Source organism: Dasypus novemcinctus, chromosome X (genome assembly GCF_030445035.2).
Source record: "Dasypus novemcinctus isolate mDasNov1 chromosome X, mDasNov1.1.hap2, whole genome shotgun sequence".
Classification (NCBI taxonomy): domain Eukaryota; kingdom Metazoa; phylum Chordata; class Mammalia; order Cingulata; family Dasypodidae; genus Dasypus; species Dasypus novemcinctus.
The window spans coordinates 116,381,668-116,400,360 of NC_080704.1; the positions used below are offsets into that span (position 1 = coordinate 116,381,668).

General features: G+C 38.0%; 1 protein-coding gene across 1 annotated transcript in view; it reads left to right on the forward strand.

Annotated features, from left to right (window-relative positions):
- The window catches only part of COL4A5 (collagen type IV alpha 5 chain), a 420,087-nt gene that overhangs the window by 248,317 nt on the left and 153,077 nt on the right, over positions 1 to 18,693 (forward strand). The window contains exons 22-28 of the mRNA XM_058291987.2: positions 13,296 to 13,388; positions 14,661 to 14,731; positions 15,058 to 15,249; positions 16,066 to 16,234; positions 17,173 to 17,265; positions 17,358 to 17,462; positions 18,467 to 18,564. Coding sequence (XP_058147970.1) covers positions 13,296 to 13,388; positions 14,661 to 14,731; positions 15,058 to 15,249; positions 16,066 to 16,234; positions 17,173 to 17,265; positions 17,358 to 17,462; positions 18,467 to 18,564 — 821 coding nt within the window. The remainder of the gene's footprint in view (positions 1 to 13,295; positions 13,389 to 14,660; positions 14,732 to 15,057; positions 15,250 to 16,065; positions 16,235 to 17,172; positions 17,266 to 17,357; positions 17,463 to 18,466; positions 18,565 to 18,693) is intronic.

Consider the following 18,693-nt stretch of genomic DNA (forward strand, 5'->3'; position numbering starts at 1 on the left):
AGGTTCATTAGAGAAATTGGTCTGTAATTTTCCTTTCTTGTGATGTCTTTGTTTGGCTTTGGTACTAGGGTAATGTTGGCATCATAGAAGGAGTTGGGTAATGTTCTTTCTGTTTCGATGTTTTGGAATAGTTTCAGCAGGATTGGTGTCAGTTCTTTCCGGAATGTTTTGTAGAATTCACCTGAGAAGCCATCTGGCCCTGGGCTCTTCTTAGTTGGGAGATTTTGAATAACTGATTCTATCTCTCTGCTTGTGATTGGTTTGTTACGATCATCAATTTCTTCTTTTGTCATTATGGGCTGCTTATGTGTTTCTAGGAATTTGTCCATTTCCTCTAGATTGTCATTTTTGTTGGAATATAGTTTTTCAAAATATCCTCTTATGATAGTCTTTATTTCTGTGGGGTCAGTGGTGATATCGCCTTTCTCAATTCTTATTTTGTGTATTTGCATCTTCTCTCTTTTTTTCTTTGTTAGTGTTGCTAAAGGTTTGTCAATTTTGTTAATCTTCTCAAAAAACCAGCTCTTGGTCTTGTTTATCTGTTCAAGTGCTTTCTTATTTTCTATTTCATTTAGTTCTGCTCTTATCTTTGTTATTTCCTTCCTTCTTCTTCCTGTTGGGTTACTTTGTTGTTGTTTTTCTAATTCCTTCAAATGTGCAGTTAGTTCTTCAATTTTTGCTCTTTCTTCTTTTTTGATATATGAATTTATGGCTATAAACTTCTCTCTCAGTACTGCTTTTGCTGCATCCCATAAATTTTGGTATGTTGTGTTATCATTATCATTTGTTTCAAGATAGTCATTGATTTCTTTTGAGATTTCCTCATTGACCCACTGTTTTTCTAAGAGTGTGCTGTTTAATTTCCAAATCGTGGTGTGAAATCTGGGCTTCTGTCCCTTGCAAATCTCCAGCTTGACTCCACTGTGGTCAGAGATAATGTTTTGTATGATTTCAATCTTTCTGAATTCTTTCAGCCTTTCTTTGTGGGCTAGCATATGATCTATCTTGGAGAATGATCCATGTGCGCTTGAGAAAAATGTATATCCTGCTGTGTTTGGGTGTAGCGATCTATATATGTCTATTAGATCGAGCTCCTCTAATATACTATTCAGATGTTTTGTTTCTTTGGTGATTCTCTTTTGAGATGTTCTGTCCAGAGTTGATAGTGGTGTATTAAAATCCCCCACTATAATTGTAGATGTATCTATTCTTTCACTTAGTTTTACAAGCGTTTGCCTGACGTATTTAGAGGCACCCTTGTTAGGGGCATAGATATTTATGATTGTTCGATCTTCTTGACAGATTTTCCCTTTCACTAAAATGTAGTATCCTTCTTTGTCTCTCACAATTGTTTCACATTTAAAGTCTATTTTGTCTGATATTAATATAGCTACTCCTGCCTTTTTTTGGTTATTGTTAGCTTGTATGATTGTTTTCCAGCCATTCACTTTCAATCTCCATGCGTCTCTGGGTCTAAGATGTGTCTCTTGTAGACAGCATATGGATGGGTCATATTTCCTTATCCAATGTCCCAGTCTGAATCTTTTGATAGGTGAGTTTAATCCGTTGACATTCAGTGTTATTACTATCAAGGAATTATTTGTGTTAGCCATATTTTGATTGGATTTGTGTTTGTCATATTTTGTTTGTATATTTTTTTTGTCTTTTTTGTTGTTGTTGTTGGTCTTATACTCTCCTCCAACTTTGCCTTTCCTGTTTTTTCCTTTCTTCCTGCAGAACTCCCTTTAGAATTTCTTGAAGGGGAGGTTTCTTGTTGGTATACTCTTTCAGTTTCTGTTTGTCTGCGAATATTTTGAACTCTCCATCATGTTTGAATGCTAGTTTAGCTGGATAGAGTATTCTTGGTTGGAAATTTTTTTCCTTTAGTACCTTGACTATATCATACCACTGTCTTCTTGCCTTCATGGTTTCAGAAGAGAAATCAGCACTTAATCTAATTGAGCTTCCCTTGTATGTGATGGTTTTCTTTTCTCTTGCTGCTTTTAGGATTTTCTCTTTGTCTTGAGCATTGGATAATTTGACAAGTATATGTCTTGGGGTGGGCCTGTTGGGGTTTATGACTTGTGGAGTGCGCTGTGCTTCTTGGATATGTACATCTGTCTCTTTCAGTAGATTTGGGAAGTTTTCAGCCATTATTTCCTGCAACACTCATTCTGACCCCTTTCCCTTCTCTTCACCTTCTGGAATGCCTATAATACGTATGTTTGAGCGTTTTGCATTGTCATTCAGGTCCCTAAATCCTAATTGGATTTTTTCTATCTTCTTATTGACCCCTTCTACTATCTGTTTGATTTCTGATGTACTGTCTTCCACATCAGTAATTCTCTGCTCTGTCTCTTCTAGTCTGCTGATATTTGCTGCAAGTGTATTTTTGATTTCTTGAACTGTGGTGTTCATTCCCATCATATCTGTTATGTTTTTGCGTATGTCTGCAATTTCCCCTCCAAGTGATGTCTTCATGTTGTTAACCTCTTTCATTACTGCATCAAATTTGTCGGTGATAAATGTTCTGAGATCTTTCATTGCTTGTGCCAAGTTTTGCTCCCCTTCGTGATTATTGGTTTGTTGATTGGATTCAGCCATGTTTTCCTGATTATTGGTTTGGTTTGTAGATTTTTGTTGCTTTCTGGTCATCTCTTTATTTTGACAAATTTAATCAGTTCCTTAGCTTCTTTGTCTGCTCTTGGAGGTTAATTAGTTGTTATTTTTGCATAGGTGTTATATCTTTTCTTTGTCACTTTTTTCTTCTTATTCTAGTTACTTGTTGTTGGTTAAGCTCACTTTAGAGGAAAGTATTAGTGTTGGGGAAAGGCAATTGTGTAAGCAAGGGAAAAGTGTAAAGTAGTATTGGTGATGTATGTTAACAAAGCAAGAATATGAGATCTCGGAGGATGGAGGTTAGATTCGTGTAGATTGTATAGAGTTATAGCTGTAGGTAGAGTACCTTTTATGAAGTAGATGACTGAATATGGGAGGAATATGGTATGAACTACAAAGCTATTGTTTTCATGAGAGAGGGAAAAAGAAAAGAAAGGTAATAGTTTCAAGAGTGGATAACAGACAGAAAACAGAACAAAGGTATTAGAAATTAAGAGTTAGACACTTTGTGGATCAAAGAACGGGAGGTGGGGGGTGGAATATAGGAGAGACAGTAGATGATAGTGGATATCAAGATGCAGGGGAAGGGGGATAGTGTAGGTAGCCTAAATCAGTTCACACAGAAATGAGACAGTGGAGGATGGGCAAACCCCAGCAAATGTGAGGTGTTCCCTGTAGCACCTATTGTATACTTGAATTAAAATAAAATAAGTGGAAGATGAGGGACAAGAGGGAAAGAGAAAACCGAAAAACAAAAAAACTAATTATAATAAAGAAAAAAAGAAAGACAAGAAGAAAGGAAGAAAGAAAAAGAGGATGGGCAAACGGTGGGGAACGGATAGGGAGAAGAGAGATACAGGTATACACGTGTCACAATTGCAACACTATCTAAAACAACAACTTCCCCCCGCTTTGCCCTAAAACCCCCCGTCTGTCTCCCCAAATGGGTCTGCAAGCACCTCCCTTCCCACAAACCCCCAAAAGGCCGCCCAGAGCCCACGAACTCCCCCGTACTGCAGATGCTCCAAAAAAAAAAAAAAACCAAAGAACAGAAACCCCTCCGCAGGCCCGGCTCCGCCCGCCGCTGCCCGCCGCGGAGGCCTGGACCGGCTCTGCCCGGCTCCTTACGCCACCGCGGCCTGGCCTGGCTCCGCCCGGCTCCGCTCGCTACAGCGGCCCAGCCGGCTCCCGCGTCCACCTCCCGCCGCCGTGGCCTGGACCTGCCCCGCCCGGCTCCTTACGCCGCTGCGGCCTGACCCTGCTCCGCCTGGCTCCGCTCGCTACAGCGGCCCGGCCCAGCTCCGGCGTCCGCCTCTCGCCGCCGCGGCCTGCACTGGCCCCGCCCGGCTCCGTACGCCGCCACGGCCCGGCCCGGCTATGCCCGGCTCCGCTCGCTACAGCGGCCCAGGCCCGGCTCCGGCGTCCGCCGCCCGCCGCGGCCTGAACCGGCCCCGCCCGGCTCCGCACGCCGCTGCGGCCCGGCTCGGCCCGGCTCGGCCCCGCCCGGCCCCGCTCGCCGCCGGCGCAGCCCGGCCCGGCTCCGGCGTCCCCCGCTGCGGCCCGGCCTGGCTCAGCCCCACCGAGCGGGGCTAGATGGCTCGTCTCCGCCTACCCAAGGAGGGAATCCTCTACAGGTAGCTGGGATCTCCGTGTATATTTCACAGACGGATCCTCTCTGTTACCTTCCCTCCAAATCAATGTCCAGACACCTCCGGACCAGCAAAAATCCCGAAACAATCCGGTCCCAAAGAGTCTCCAACGCCGCCCAGCCGATTCCCTGCAGAAGACCCTAACAGGGATGTTCTCTTCCCATTTTCTTTTAAACTTACTCCAGTCAAGATTTCACTCCCTACCCCCTGTCCAACATTCCCCAGACACTGCTCTTGTCAATGTCACCAACATTCTATACCCTGCTATATGAGTTGCTATGATAACACACAATGGGTTGACTTAACCAATAGGAATTTATCAGCTCATGGTTTCAGAGGCTAGAAGTCCAAATCAAGGTGTTTGCTTTCTCTCCAAAAGTATGTAGGGTTCTGATGCTATCTTGCCAAAATCTTTGTGGTTCCTTGGCTTGTATCTCTGCCTTCCATAACTTTGTGATTTCTCTCTCCTTGTGTCTGCTCTTTTGGTTTCCACTGACTTACGGCTATTTCCTGTGGTCTTCTCTGACTCACTGTATCCTAATTTTAATTTCCTTTATTTATATTTATAAAGGACCCCATTAATTTGGATTAAGGTCCACCCTGATTCATTTGGCCGCACCTTAAATAATAATAAATTTTCAATGTGTCCTGTTTATAAATCATTTCACACCCACAGAAATGCACATTAAGATTAAAAGCATGTGGAAGATTGTGGGTAGATGGTGGAATAAGAAGCTTCAGGAATCCGTTCCTCCACCAAAACAACTATTGAACTGGGAGGAACCATCAGAACTAAGGGGAACATGGAGATTCTAGTAGAACACTGTAGCATCTAAAGAAGAGCTGGAGGAAGAGACTGGTAAATTGCCTTAAGTGCTGGTTAATTTCACAGTCTGTGCAGTGGCTTCCACCCCTCATCCCCAGGCTTCGTTGCAGGCAGCAGTAAGATTTGCTGCCCACTGTTCCTGGTACAGCTTACTGGTAGCAGTGTAGGATATAAAGGCCTAGTTCTCCAATATCTGGGTGTCTATGGTCTGATTGCCAATCACTGCATTTGATTCAGCTATTTCATATCACTTGGGGTCAGCTCTGAGAATGACCAATGTTCCAAACCCCATGAGTCAAAAGCAGCTAAGGAGTCTTAAGAGAGTACCCTTCCTCAAAACTACAGAAATCAGCTGGAGGGCTACAGTAATTGGGCAAGTGTCAAATCAAGATAATTCTATTTCAAAAGCCATAGGAGAAGCTCCTGGCAACTTTGCTGCCCTCCCTCAACGACCTGTAATGATGTGAAGCCAGACTGTGCTCCCATTGTGAGTTCCTTGCCCGGTTCAGCAGAAGGAAAGTAACCTCAATGAACATACTGGGGTGCCTGTATGTCCGTGTCAATTAATTGGGAGGCAGCATCAAAGACTGACCTAGGAAATTCCTCTTAGTATTACCTTCCCAGAATTTGCCCTCAAGGATGAAACAGCTGTGAACAGCTGTGAAACAACTTGTCAAAGCAGGCAGTGCAAAGGCTTATCTGCTTTATGTCATACAGTAGAAGACTAGGGAGAAGGAGAAAGCCTATTTCATAGGTAGGAAAAGGACATTCAAATTGTTGTAAATGAGAATTCTTAAGGCCACTAGCAAGCACAAGCCCAGCATAAGACACAGGTTTACAAAAGATAGGGAAGACCCTGAACTTTGCATTCACCTTGGACTGAACTCCTGGATAGGAGGACTAATCTCTGAAGGACAACACCAGCCAATGCAGAGCCAATTTGTCTAAATTGTGAAAGGTGTTTTTTTTTTTGGGGGGGGGTGTTGTTGGTTTGATTCGTTTTGTTATCCCCTGACACTAGGAAATATGTCATAACATGAGCTGGACACAAACTGAAGAAATAGCTCAGGGGCTAAATCCCAGGTTTAACACTTTAAACTATTAAAATGTACAATGTAACAAAGATTAAAAGAAAAATGAAGAAACAAGATATGATAACCCATGCAAAAGAACGGGATAAAATCCCAGAAAACATTAATGAATAACACAAGATTGTGGACATAAGGGACAGAGACTTTTAAAGAAAAAGATCCTCAGTGTACTGAATAAGATAAAGGAAAACACAAAGAAAGATATAAAGGATATCAGGAAAAAACAAACAATATAATAACAAAAAAGAGGTAGAAATTTTAAAAAAGGAACCAAACAGAAGTATCACAGTTGAAGACCACAGTGATCTCAAACAAAATTTCCCAGAGGGTTTCTCTGAAGGTTAGAGCTGGCAGAAGAAACAGTGATTTCAAACAAGGCAGTTGAAATGAGTCACCTAAGGAACAGAAAAATAAAATAATTTAAAAAGCATAAATAACCTAAGAGAATTGTGAAAATCCATCAAGAGTACCAATATATACATTATGGAGGTCCCAGAATGAGAAGAAAGAAAGAGGCAGAAGGAATAGTCAAAGAAATAATGGCAGAAATCTTAGCAAACTTAGCAAAAAGACATAAATGTGCACATCTGTAGCAGTATGATAGGGTCCATGAATTGCAAAAATAGATATTGGATTATGTTAGTAACTGGTCTGTACCTGGGAAAGATTAAATTATGATTAGGGCTTTGATTGGGCCACATCAGTAGAGTGTTGAGTCCCTGTCCCTTGGTGGATGGGGAATCAAAGATAAAAGACATGGCAAAGGACAGAGCTGAAGTTTTGCTGTTGGAGTTTTGATACTGGAGTTTTGAGATTTAGCCCTAGGAAATAAGCACACAGAGGAGCTTGGTTGTAAGGAAAGCCCCGAGAAGAGAGGAACCCTGAGCCTGGAGAGAAGCAAGCCCTGGGAAAAGAGGAATCCTGAGCCTAGAGAGAAGCAGGCCCCGGGAAGAGAGGAACCCAGGAAGCCTGAACCCTCACAGATGTCAGCAGCCATCTTGCTCTATCACATGGCAAAAGACTTTGGTGAGGGAAGTTACTTATGCTTTATGTCCTGGTAACTATAAGCTTCTACTCCAAATAAATACCCTTCATAAAAAACAACCGATTCCTGGTATTTTGTGTCAGCATCCCTTTGGCTGACTAATACAACATCCAAGAAGCCCAGTGAATCACAGAGGATGAACTCAAAGATAAACATACTCAGACACATCATAGCCAACCTGTCACATGTCAAGGATAAAGAGAGAGCTCTAAAAGCTGCAAGAGAAAAGCAATGTGTTATATACAAGAGAGTCCCAAGAAGATTAAGTACAGATTTCTCATCTAAAATCATGGAGGCAAGAAGGCAGTGGGCTGACATTTTTAGTGTTGACAGAAAATAAGTACCAAATGGGAATTTAATATTTGGCAAGATTGTCTTTCAAAAATGAAGGAGAGATTAAGATATTCCCAGAAAACAAAAGCTTCGGGAGTTTGCCAACACTAGACATGCCTAGAGGCAATGCTAAAGGAAGTTTCTTCAGATTGAAAGTAAAAGACACTGGGCAGTGGATCAAAGAGAGAGAGAGAGGAAAAAGAAGACGTTTAGGAAAGGTAACCATATGGGTAACCATAAATACCAGCTAACGTATTGTATTTTTGGTATGTAACTCTACTTTTTACTTCTTACAGGTTCAAAAATGAAAATGCACAAAAACTAGCAATAAATCTATAGTTTCAGTAGCATGATATATAAAGATATAATTTGTTCCAAGCTCAGCAAATACATGGGGGGGCTGAGAGGTAAAGAAACAGTGTACATGTATGCTATTGAAATTAATTTGATATCAAATAAAAAATGATAGTTATAGATTTGAAATGTTAAATTTTGACCCCATGACAAACAGAAAGAAAATATATGGAATTATTTTACAGAATGAAATGATAACACAAAATATCAAATAAATATGGAAGTAGGCTTTAAAGGAAGAAATGAGGAAAAAAAATATAAGACTTATAAAGAACACATAGCAAAATTGCAGAGGAAAGTCCTGTATTATCAATAATTTCTTTAAATGGAAATGACTTAAACTCTCTCATCAAAAGGTAGAGATTAAAAGAAGGGTTCACATGAGGTGCAGAGGTGCCCAAAGATGTACTTACCAAATGCAATGGATGTGTCATGATGATGGGAATGAGTGTTGCTGGGGGGGGGGAGAGGTGGGGTGGGGGTGGTGGGGTTGAATGGGACCTCATATATATATATTTTTAATGTAATATTATTACAAAGTCAATAAAAAATTTTAAAAAAAGGAAGGGTTCAAAGAAGAAATCATGACACAACTATGCTGTTTACAAGATATACATCTTAAATTCAAAGACACATGTAGGCTGAAAGTGAAAGGATGGACAAAATAGACCATGCAAATAGTAACCAAAACAGACTTGTGGTAGCTATACTAATATCACTATATACAGATAAAGGGATCTATTGGACAAGAAAACATAATTTTATATATATATATGCACTTAATAGCATAGCACAAAATACATGAAGCTAATATTGACAGATTTAGAAAGGAGAAATACTTGCTTATACATAAATGGTTAGGTGAATTCAGTATACCCACTTTCAAAACCAAGACAGAAGATGAGGACTCACATTTCCAGATTTCTTGGTAATGGCACAGCGACAGATATAGAGACCAATGGAACTGAATTGAGAGTTCAGAAATAAACCCTCACCTCTATGGCCAATTGATTTTTTTAGGAAGTACCAGAGATTGAACCCAGGACCACATATATGCAAAGCAAGCACTCAACCACTGAGCTACACCTGCTCCGTTATGGCCAATTGATTTTTAACAAAGATGCCAAGTCCTCTCTATTGGGAAAGAATAGTCTCTTCAACAAATAGTGTTGGGAAAACTGGATATCCACATGTAAAAGAATGAAGGGTGACTCCTGTCTCCCAGCATACACAAAAATTAATTCAAAATGTATCAAAGACTTAAATATAATAACCCAGACTGTAAGTCTCCTGGAAGAAAATGAAGGGGATCTTCTTCAATACCTTGTGTTAGGCAATGGATTTATTATACTTTACACCAAAAGCATGAGGAACAAAAGCAAAAATACAGAAATGGAACTTCATCAAAGTTAAAAACTTTTTTGTATCAAAGGACTTCATCCTTTAAATAGACAACCTAAGAATGGGAGAAAATATTTGGAAACCATGTTTCTGATAAGAGTTTAATATCCAGGATTTAGAAAGAAATCCTACAACTGAACAACAAAAAGACAAGCAACCCATTTTTAAAGTGGGCAAAAGACTTGAATAGATATTTCTACAAAGAAGATATATAGAAGACCAAAAAGCACATTCAAAGATGCTCAACATCATTAGTCATTTTGGAAATTCAAATCAAATCCACAATGGCATATCATTTCGCACCCACTAAAATGACTACTATTAAAAAAAATGTTGGAGAAGATGTGTTGAAATAGCAACTCTCATTCCTTGTTGGTGGGAATGTAAAATGGTACAACCTCTGTAGAAAACAATTGGGAGGTTCCTCAGAAAGGTCAATATAGAATTACCATTTGACCTGGCTATCCTGCTAGGTATTTACCTAAAAGAATTGAAAGGAGGGTCTCTAACTGATGTTTGTACCCAGATGTTCATAACGGCATTATTCACAGTTGCAAGAGACTTAAGCAATCCAAGTGACTATCAACTCATGAATCGATAAGCAAAATGTGGAACATACAAACAATGGAATATTATTCATTCATGAAAAGAAATGAAGTCCTCTGATACATGCAATGAAACATCATGTTGAGTGAAATAAACCATACACAAAGGGAAAAATATTGTATGATCTCACTGATATGAAATACTTAGAGTAAGCAATTCATAGTATCAGAAACTAGAATAGAGGTATACAAGGTGCTGGAGAGATAATGCTTAATTGGTACAGAATTACTGTTGGGATGGTTGAAAGATTTGGTAATGGATGGTGGAGATGTTAGCACAACATTGTGAATGTTATTAACACCATTGAATTATATATCTAATGTGTTTAATGGGGAAATTTTAGGTTGTATATATGTTACTAGAGTAAAAAGTTAAAAATAACTACAGGACTGTACTATACAGTGAATTGTAACATCAACTATGGACTATAATGAATAATAAAATTATAATCATATTTTCTCATCGGTTTAACAAAGATACCACACTAATGCAAAGTGTTAATATCGGTGGCAGATATAAAGAATGCTGTATTTTCTGAATTATTTTTCTGTAACTAGTAATTTCTCTTTTAAAAAGCATTAGGATCATGCTTTTTTGGCGGTATATAATTCAGTCTATTACACCTGCTAATCAAAATGTCAAATGTCAGTCCTCTTACATGTGTTTTCCTTTTCTTAAATACTTTCATCACTTAACTTTCAGTACGTTACATTTCCTGTTTTTATTCATACCTCCCTGCTTACTACTTTAAAGCATCTTTTGATGGTTTCTGCCAATATTTTGTATTTTTTTCAAAGTTACTTTTTAATTGAAATTTACGTTATATACAGTAAAGAACACAAATCTTAAACATACATCTCAATGCATTTTTTATATATATACTAAGCTGGTGTAACCACCATCCAGATGAAAATATGAGCATTTTCTGGACTCTAGAAGACTGTCTTGTACAGCCTTAATCTGAACCCCCAAAGGTAACCACTATTTTGTCATCTATCATAGATTAGTTTGCTTAATCTTGAACTTTGTGTAAATGGAATCATAGTATATGGGCTCTTTTTTGGCTGGCTTCTTTTGCTCAGTGCTCTATCTGTGAAATATATCCACAAATTTGCATGTACCAATATGTTTTTCACTGCTATGTGGTATTTCATTGTACATATTTTATGCAATATCCATTCTAATGTTGATGGACATTTGATCTGGGACTACTGTAAATAAAGCTGCTATAAACATTCTTGTGCTTTTTTTTTTCCTGCTTGGTATATACCTAGGAATGGAATTGGTGAGTTATAGAATGGGTATAGATTTTGCTTCCATAAATATCACCAGTCACTTTTCTGCAGTGGTTTTAATTTTCATTTCCCTGATGACTTATTTATGTTGAGCATCTTTCTGTATGCTTTGAATATCTATTTTTTTAAAGTGCCTATTCAGATCTTTTTACCATTTTTAATGGAGTTCTCAGTTATATGTATTACAAATTATCTTTTCCCATTCTGTGACTTACCTTTTTACTCAGTGTCTTGGGTTGAACTGAGGTTTTTAATTAAATGAAATTAATTCATTAATGTCTTCTTATATTATTCATGCTCTTTATGCCCTGTTTTAGACATCTTTGTTTATTCCAAGGACCTAAAGATATTCTTTTGTTTTCTTCTAGAAGTTTTGTCATTTTATCTTTCACATTGAGCTGTTTGATCTCTCTTCAGTTAATTTTTGTGTTTAGTGTGAAGCAAGAATGAAAGTTTATTTTTCCCATTTGAATATTCATTTGACTCAGTACCATTGTACAAAAGACCATCATCTCCCCCACTGAATTGTATTATCACTTACATTGTAAACGGTTTTCTGATTTACAATGTAAGTGATAATGCAATTCATATATATATGCGAGTCTGTTTCTGACCTCTCCATTCTGTTCCATTGCACTATTTATCTCTTCTTTTACCGGTGTCAGACAGTCTTAATATTTACCAGCTTACTAGTAATTAACTATCTCTATGGTAAGTCTTGACTATTTTAAGTACTTGGCATTTACACATGTTTTAAAATTATCTACCCAACTTTATTTGTGAAATACCCCAGATTCAGTCCTTGTTCCTCTTCTCTTCTCTATCTAAACTCATTTACCCAGTCTCATGACTTAAGTACCATGTATTTGCTGGTAACTTCTAAATTTATGTCTCTAACCTGAACATAACTCTCTGCCTCTATATTTTTCTATACTACTACCTACACAGCATCTCCATTCAGATATTTGATAGACATTTTGAACTTTGCCATCCTGATGTAGTTTAAAATCCTTATCTCTGCCACCTCAATCTCTATAATTACTTCTTTCACAGTCCTCCCTTTACCTGAAGGCAGGCCACTCTTGTCTCCTAGTTGTGTAGCCCCAAAACCTTGGACTCATCTTTGATTCTTCTCTTCTTTCATTTTCTGTATATGATCCAACAGAAATTCCCATTTGCTCTGCTTTCAAATATGTCCAGTATCTAACCAGTTCTGGTGTTCATTGAAATCACTGTGGAATGAACTAATATTAACTCTCTGCCATTTTATTTCAATAGTAGCCACTTAACTGGTTACCCTGATTCCGTCCTTGTCCCCCTAAAGTCTACTCCACATAGTAGCCAGAGTCATTATTTTAAAGGTTAAGTCATAGCATGTTGCTTTTCTGTTTAAATCTCTCTTTTAGATTCTCATTTCACACAGAGTAAAAGCCAAAGTATTTACTATGGCCTATACTACCTTTCATGATCTACCACTTATTATAATCTGTCAACTCTCTGACCTGGTCTCTCTTCCTCACTGCTCCAACTAGATGGTCTCCTTACTATTCATCACATATTCCAAACATAGCCACTGTCTCTGTTTCGAGTGCTGTATACTCTTTATCCACATTTCATATCCTTTAAAATTTTAAAATTATGTGTCATCTTCTCAATAAGACCTATTTTCACCATTCTATTTAAAATTACAACCAGCCACCCACCCCTTTTATGCTCAATCCCACTTACCTAGCTCAAAATGTTTCCTATAAGCACACCTTTCAATATACGCATCATTTAATAATTTATTCCATCATTGTTTATTATCTCTTTTCATTTGTAGGATGTAAGCTCTATGAAGGCATGAACTTTCATCTGTTTGGTTTACCAATGTATCACAAATACCTAGAACAGTGCTTGGCACACAGTAGGCACTTAGAAAATATTTGTAGAAAGAACTTATACTAGAAATAGGCTCCTCTAACCACACCGCTGGGTAGGAATGGTGTCACTTAGTGCTAACCTCTTTAGAGCCTATCTAACAAAGGCAGATATACCCCTTCAAGTACCATTTGTTTTTATTATGATTTTTTGTAGGTGACAAAGGAGACAACTGCTTCAACTGTATTGGAACAGGTATTTCAGGGCCTCCAGGTCAACCTGGTTTGCCAGGTCTTCCAGGTCCTCCAGGTAAAATATTCTCCCTAGAGCAATTCATTATGAAATGGCTCTACCTTCTATGAAATAAATTTTGCTCTTTTTTCTTATACCTGAAGCTACCAACATTTTCTTTTAAATCATTTTGACAGTTTTCAAGGAAAATTATCTTCCCCATTTTCCATATGGAGAGGAAAATAACTTATACAGTGTCAGACTTCTTTTTTCCAGCAAAATGGGGAAAGAGGTCATTGGGGATATATCACATATTGTCACTAAGGATCGAAGTTGATATTGTTGTTTGGCAACCAACCGTCAATATTCCTCTGTCTATTCCTCCTGCCTCACCATTCCTAATCAAAACCATATTTTATATTCATCAGTCCCAGATGTTTTTTGCTCAGCTGCCTCTTGCGATGTTACACTATTATATTTTCTTAAAATCATACTTTTATTCCTGAGTTAGAACTGAGACTAGACACCAGATCTCTTACCTTTCTGTCTAGTGTGTCTGCCAAGGAAACCAGTTCATATAGAGCTTGGGAATATATTTTCAACAAGTCTTATAGCTGCCACTTCTAGCTAATAATCTAGACATGTATCTCTATTCTAGTGGTTCTGAAATGTTGGAGTACATCAGAATCACCTGTAGAGCTTTTTAAAACAGATTGCTAGATCTCACTCCCTAAGTTTCTGATTCATTAAGTCTTGAGTGGGGTCCAAGACTTAGCACTTCTAAGCAGTCCTCAGATTTTGTTGATGCAACTGGTTCAGAGACCCCATATTGAGAACGACTGCTTTAGCAACATTCCCTCTACTCTTTGGGCACCAAATGTTTCTATTATCAACTAAATTATAAACCAAATTTTAGGGAGTGGCAAACCAAGGAAAGGATTGGTAAAGATCTAGAAAGACTGAATAAATCAGAACAAAAAATATATGGACTTATTTCCTTTTTCTCACCTTGGAAATTTAAAAACAGAAGGAGGCTGAGCACCTCTGCACCTAGTGCTTGGTAGCTGCAAGCACTGAGAAATCCTTTGGATTTTTTGGATTTGGCAATAACTATGGATACAAATTTTGTAGGTGACATGAAATTTTAGGGTTAAAGGATGATTCCCTCATTTTGAGAGCATAAAATATGAAAATAAAACTCACTTGTTAAAGGGATTGAGTGGCATTCTTATTTTAAAACTTTACTTCCTGACTTGCTGATTGATATATGAGGTTGGTCAGTAATTCAAGCTTAAAACTTACATTAATATATATTGTGTGTGTGTCTGTGTGTGCATGTGTGTATGTTAGGACCTCTTGGTTTCCCTGGACAGAAGGGTGAAAAAGGAACTGCTGGTGTAACCGGCCCCAAAGGATTGCCAGTAAGTTTTGAGTATATTTTAGAACAGAAAGTATATAAGAAAGCCATTTACACTTTGATTTTCAAGTTTACTTATAATTTTCATTCATGCTTTGATATACATAAAAGAAATTTAGTTTTCTATTGTTATTTATATGATTCCTTGACTACCCCACCCCCACCCCCCACCCCCGCTTACATGCCTCTCTTAATTCAATGCATTGTATACTATAGTATTGTATGGTGGGTTGTTGAGGCAAACTGTAGAGAGAATAGTCATAGTGAAAAATAATTATTTTGTCTTTCTCTTTTTTTCCCCTCATTTTTTTTCAACATTTTCCCCCTCAGGGCTTATCAGGAGCTCCAGGTACTCCAGGCTTTCCCGGATCTAAAGGTGAACCTGGTGACGTCATCACTTTTCCAGGAATGAAGGGTGACAAAGGACAATTGGGTTCCTCTGGAGCTCCAGGGCTTCCAGGTTTACCTGGTACCCCTGGGCAGGATGGATTGCCAGGTCTTCCTGGCCCCAAAGGAGAACCCGTGAGTTGGTTTGATATTCTTGCTTTTGTAGTGTAAAATTGTCACTTTAGAAATGTTTCCTAATTAATACAATGAATGGGCCTGGTTCTCAGATGAACTGCCAATCAATGCTTAAAAGAATATGATTATATGTAGTAATGGCGCATTCTTATTGACTAGGTGGTGTTTCCCACTCCTTCTTCTCGGTTGTTGCATGACCACCTCCTTCTAACCCATTACTATATTTAGTCATATTAGTTATGAATAGGTGCATAGAATGTTAACTAGTTTATGTTTTAATGCGCTCTTATATGTCAGTGTGAAGCCCCCTGTCTTAGCCCGACATTCCCTTGTCTTGGTTTATTTCAGACCTGAAAACCAGAAATACAACTTGGTTTTTATGTATATTAATTTTAGAAATTTATGTGAGTAGATTACCATGCTAAACAAGCCACAGAACCTGAAGACTGAACATAAATGAATAAAGTCTAATTTTGTGCACAAAACACAGCCCAAGATATTTAGGTAGGAAGTGATATTTTATAACATGTTAGCTAAAATTATACTGGAATGCAGGCTCCCTGAGGGCAGAGATTTTTTCTGGTTTTCTGCTGTATCAGTACCACCAGGTACATAGTAGAAGCTCAAAAATTTTTGTTGGATGAATAAATGATAACTAAGTGGAGTGATCACACATCTAATCCCATAATGCCATACATTTATACAGCTTTTAGGTAGAACTATTTATGGTTGAATTATTTCCCTAGTTGTATTAAGTAATACCAGGGCAGATAGCTATTATAATTATTTGTTTCTATATTAATTTTCCCTTTTCAGGGTGGAATGGCTTTTAAGGGTGAAAGAGGTCTCCCTGGGAACCCAGGTTTGCCAGGTCTCCCAGGGGATAGAGGGCCCATGGGCTCTCCTGGTTTTGGACCTCCAGGCCCCATAGGTGAAAAAGGCACACAAGGTGTGGCAGGAAATCCAGGCCTGCCAGGACTACCAGGTGAGTTTCCCATGGTTATTTTCTTTTTAAATGTAATGCTTAAAATCAGAAATGTAAAAAAATTTGGGACACTGTTGGCTTCCTTTGGTGAGAGAGGTGTTTCCCTGGTCATATATATTTGGGTCCTTCAGAGCTCCTTAGCAAGGGAACACAGTGTGCATGTGTGTATATGTGTGTGTATGTATGTTTGTGTGTTTAAGAGGAGTTTCTATTTAATTTTTTTCTAAACATCTTCATTGTTTTGCTTTTTGTTTTGTTGTTTTTATGTACATGATACATAATGCAAAATTTAACAAATAATTACAATGGAAACACACATGTAACTACCACATAGCCTTGAATGTAGTTAAATGTATCAAAATTTCTCATGCATAGTGCTTTTCTTGTCTCATTTAAGAACTCCTCTGTCTTGAGTCTATTTCAAGCCCTTATTTCAATTAATGAGAGGTAGGTGTGCTTTAACTTTACATGCATAAAACCTTAAAGTTCCATTAAGTAACCCAAAACAAGTATTTTCCTTCTTTACTACAGTTTCATTTTATTTTCAAAATCTTTTGAACTTCATTTGAAAAATATTTTTATGGATGCCATGGTAATGATGGAGGCTCTCAAAATGGTCATGTATTTTCTTCAAAATTTCATCCTGTCATTTAATATTTTTCCTTTTTTTAGAGATTTATTTATTAATTATTTTTCTCCCCTTTCCCCCGCCCCAGTTGTCTGTTCTCTGTGTCTATTTGCTGCATGTTCTTCTTTGTCTGCTTCTCTTGTTGTCAACGGCACGGGAATCTGTTTAATACAAGATTGTTTTTCTTCTAGATTTTTGTTAGTATGAATTTTCAGAAGATTGTTGATCGTTTCTTTTTTGTTTGTTTGTTTCTAGTTAAAGGAAATATTTAATCAAGTGACTACTCATTTACCACTAATTTTGTTTTCAGGTCCTAAAGGTGATCCAGGCCAGACCATAACCCAGCCAGGGAAGCCTGGCTTCCCTGGTAACCCAGGCAGAGATGGGGAAGTAGGGCTTCCAGGTGTGTGAGGAATTTATTTCATCACATCTGCAATACTTGTTGACTTCTTTCTTTGAAAGTTTCCCTTTCAAAACACTGTTGCTTCTCCATAGGAGACCCAGGACTTCCAGGCCAGCCAGGCTTGCCAGGAATACCTGGTAGCAAAGGAGAACCAGGTATCCCTGGAGTTGGGCTTCCTGGACTACCAGGTCCCAAAGGTATGTAGGACTGTATAGTGGGCAGCATATATACCTGACTAGTATTACATCATTCTTTCACAAGTTCATACAACAATTAAAATATATTAATTCTATCTTTTATCTATGTGCTATAAAGAATGTAAGTGAAAAATCACAGCATATGTGTATTCTAAACTTGTTACCTTTATCTAAAACACTCCAGGAAAAAATGTATCTAAATCAGAATTATGCTAAATGATATGTAAGCTCAAAATAAGTGGAAATTATTGTATCTTGTGTTCATTGCTTTAGCCTTAGGGCTTAGAACCATTCCAGGAACATAGTAAGCACTCAATAGATACTTATTGAATGAATGGAGTGTGTTAAACAAAACAAAACAAAAACCCAGACTTACTGTGCACATATATCTAAGTGATGTTTTATCTGGATCATATTCTCTTGTTTTACATAAAATTGTAGGGCTGTTCTTCAGTTCTGCTTTATTCCTCACAGCATTCATTCTCATGAATAGCAAAAATGCACATTGTTCTAAGTACAATTCTCAAACATGTCCTTACTCATTTCCACTAAGTGCTTTGGAAAGTGTCAGATTTGATTTCATGTGTATACGTGTGTGTAATAGCTGAAATTACTTTTAGCTCATTTCTAGAATGCTATAATAGGCCCTTTATTATACTGTATCTAGATGTAGACAGAAGAGTTCTAGCATTTTTGTGTGGGACCCATTCCTTATATTTAATCCTATCTTATTATGCAGTAGCCCCCATTTTCCTTCAGAAGAGCGTATCTTCTACACACTGCAGCCCCACATGAAACTGTTAGAATCATAAGGTGATTAAGAAGGAATATTAGGTATCTGTAATGCTCAATCCTGAATATTCATCCTGAATGTCATTGTGCTTTTAATATCTTATTAGAGTCATTAAATATGACTGGGTAATGTGAGCATTTGAACTTTGGGGTTTGGGTATCTTTCATAAAGTATCTTTTCTTTGGGGATTAAAAAATAACTTATTTTACAGGTTTTCCTGGGATTCCAGGACCTCCAGGAGCACCTGGGACACCTGGAAGAATTGGTCCAGATGGTCCTCCTGGGCAGCCAGGCTTTCCAGGACCAAAGGTCCAGGATATTTAAATTTATTTCTTCTCCTTTTCCTATCTCTTTTATCTTCCTTAGTCCTAGCTCTTTATTTTGACTTTAGTGTCATCCCAACTTTTTACTATATTTATATAAACTTAACTGACTATA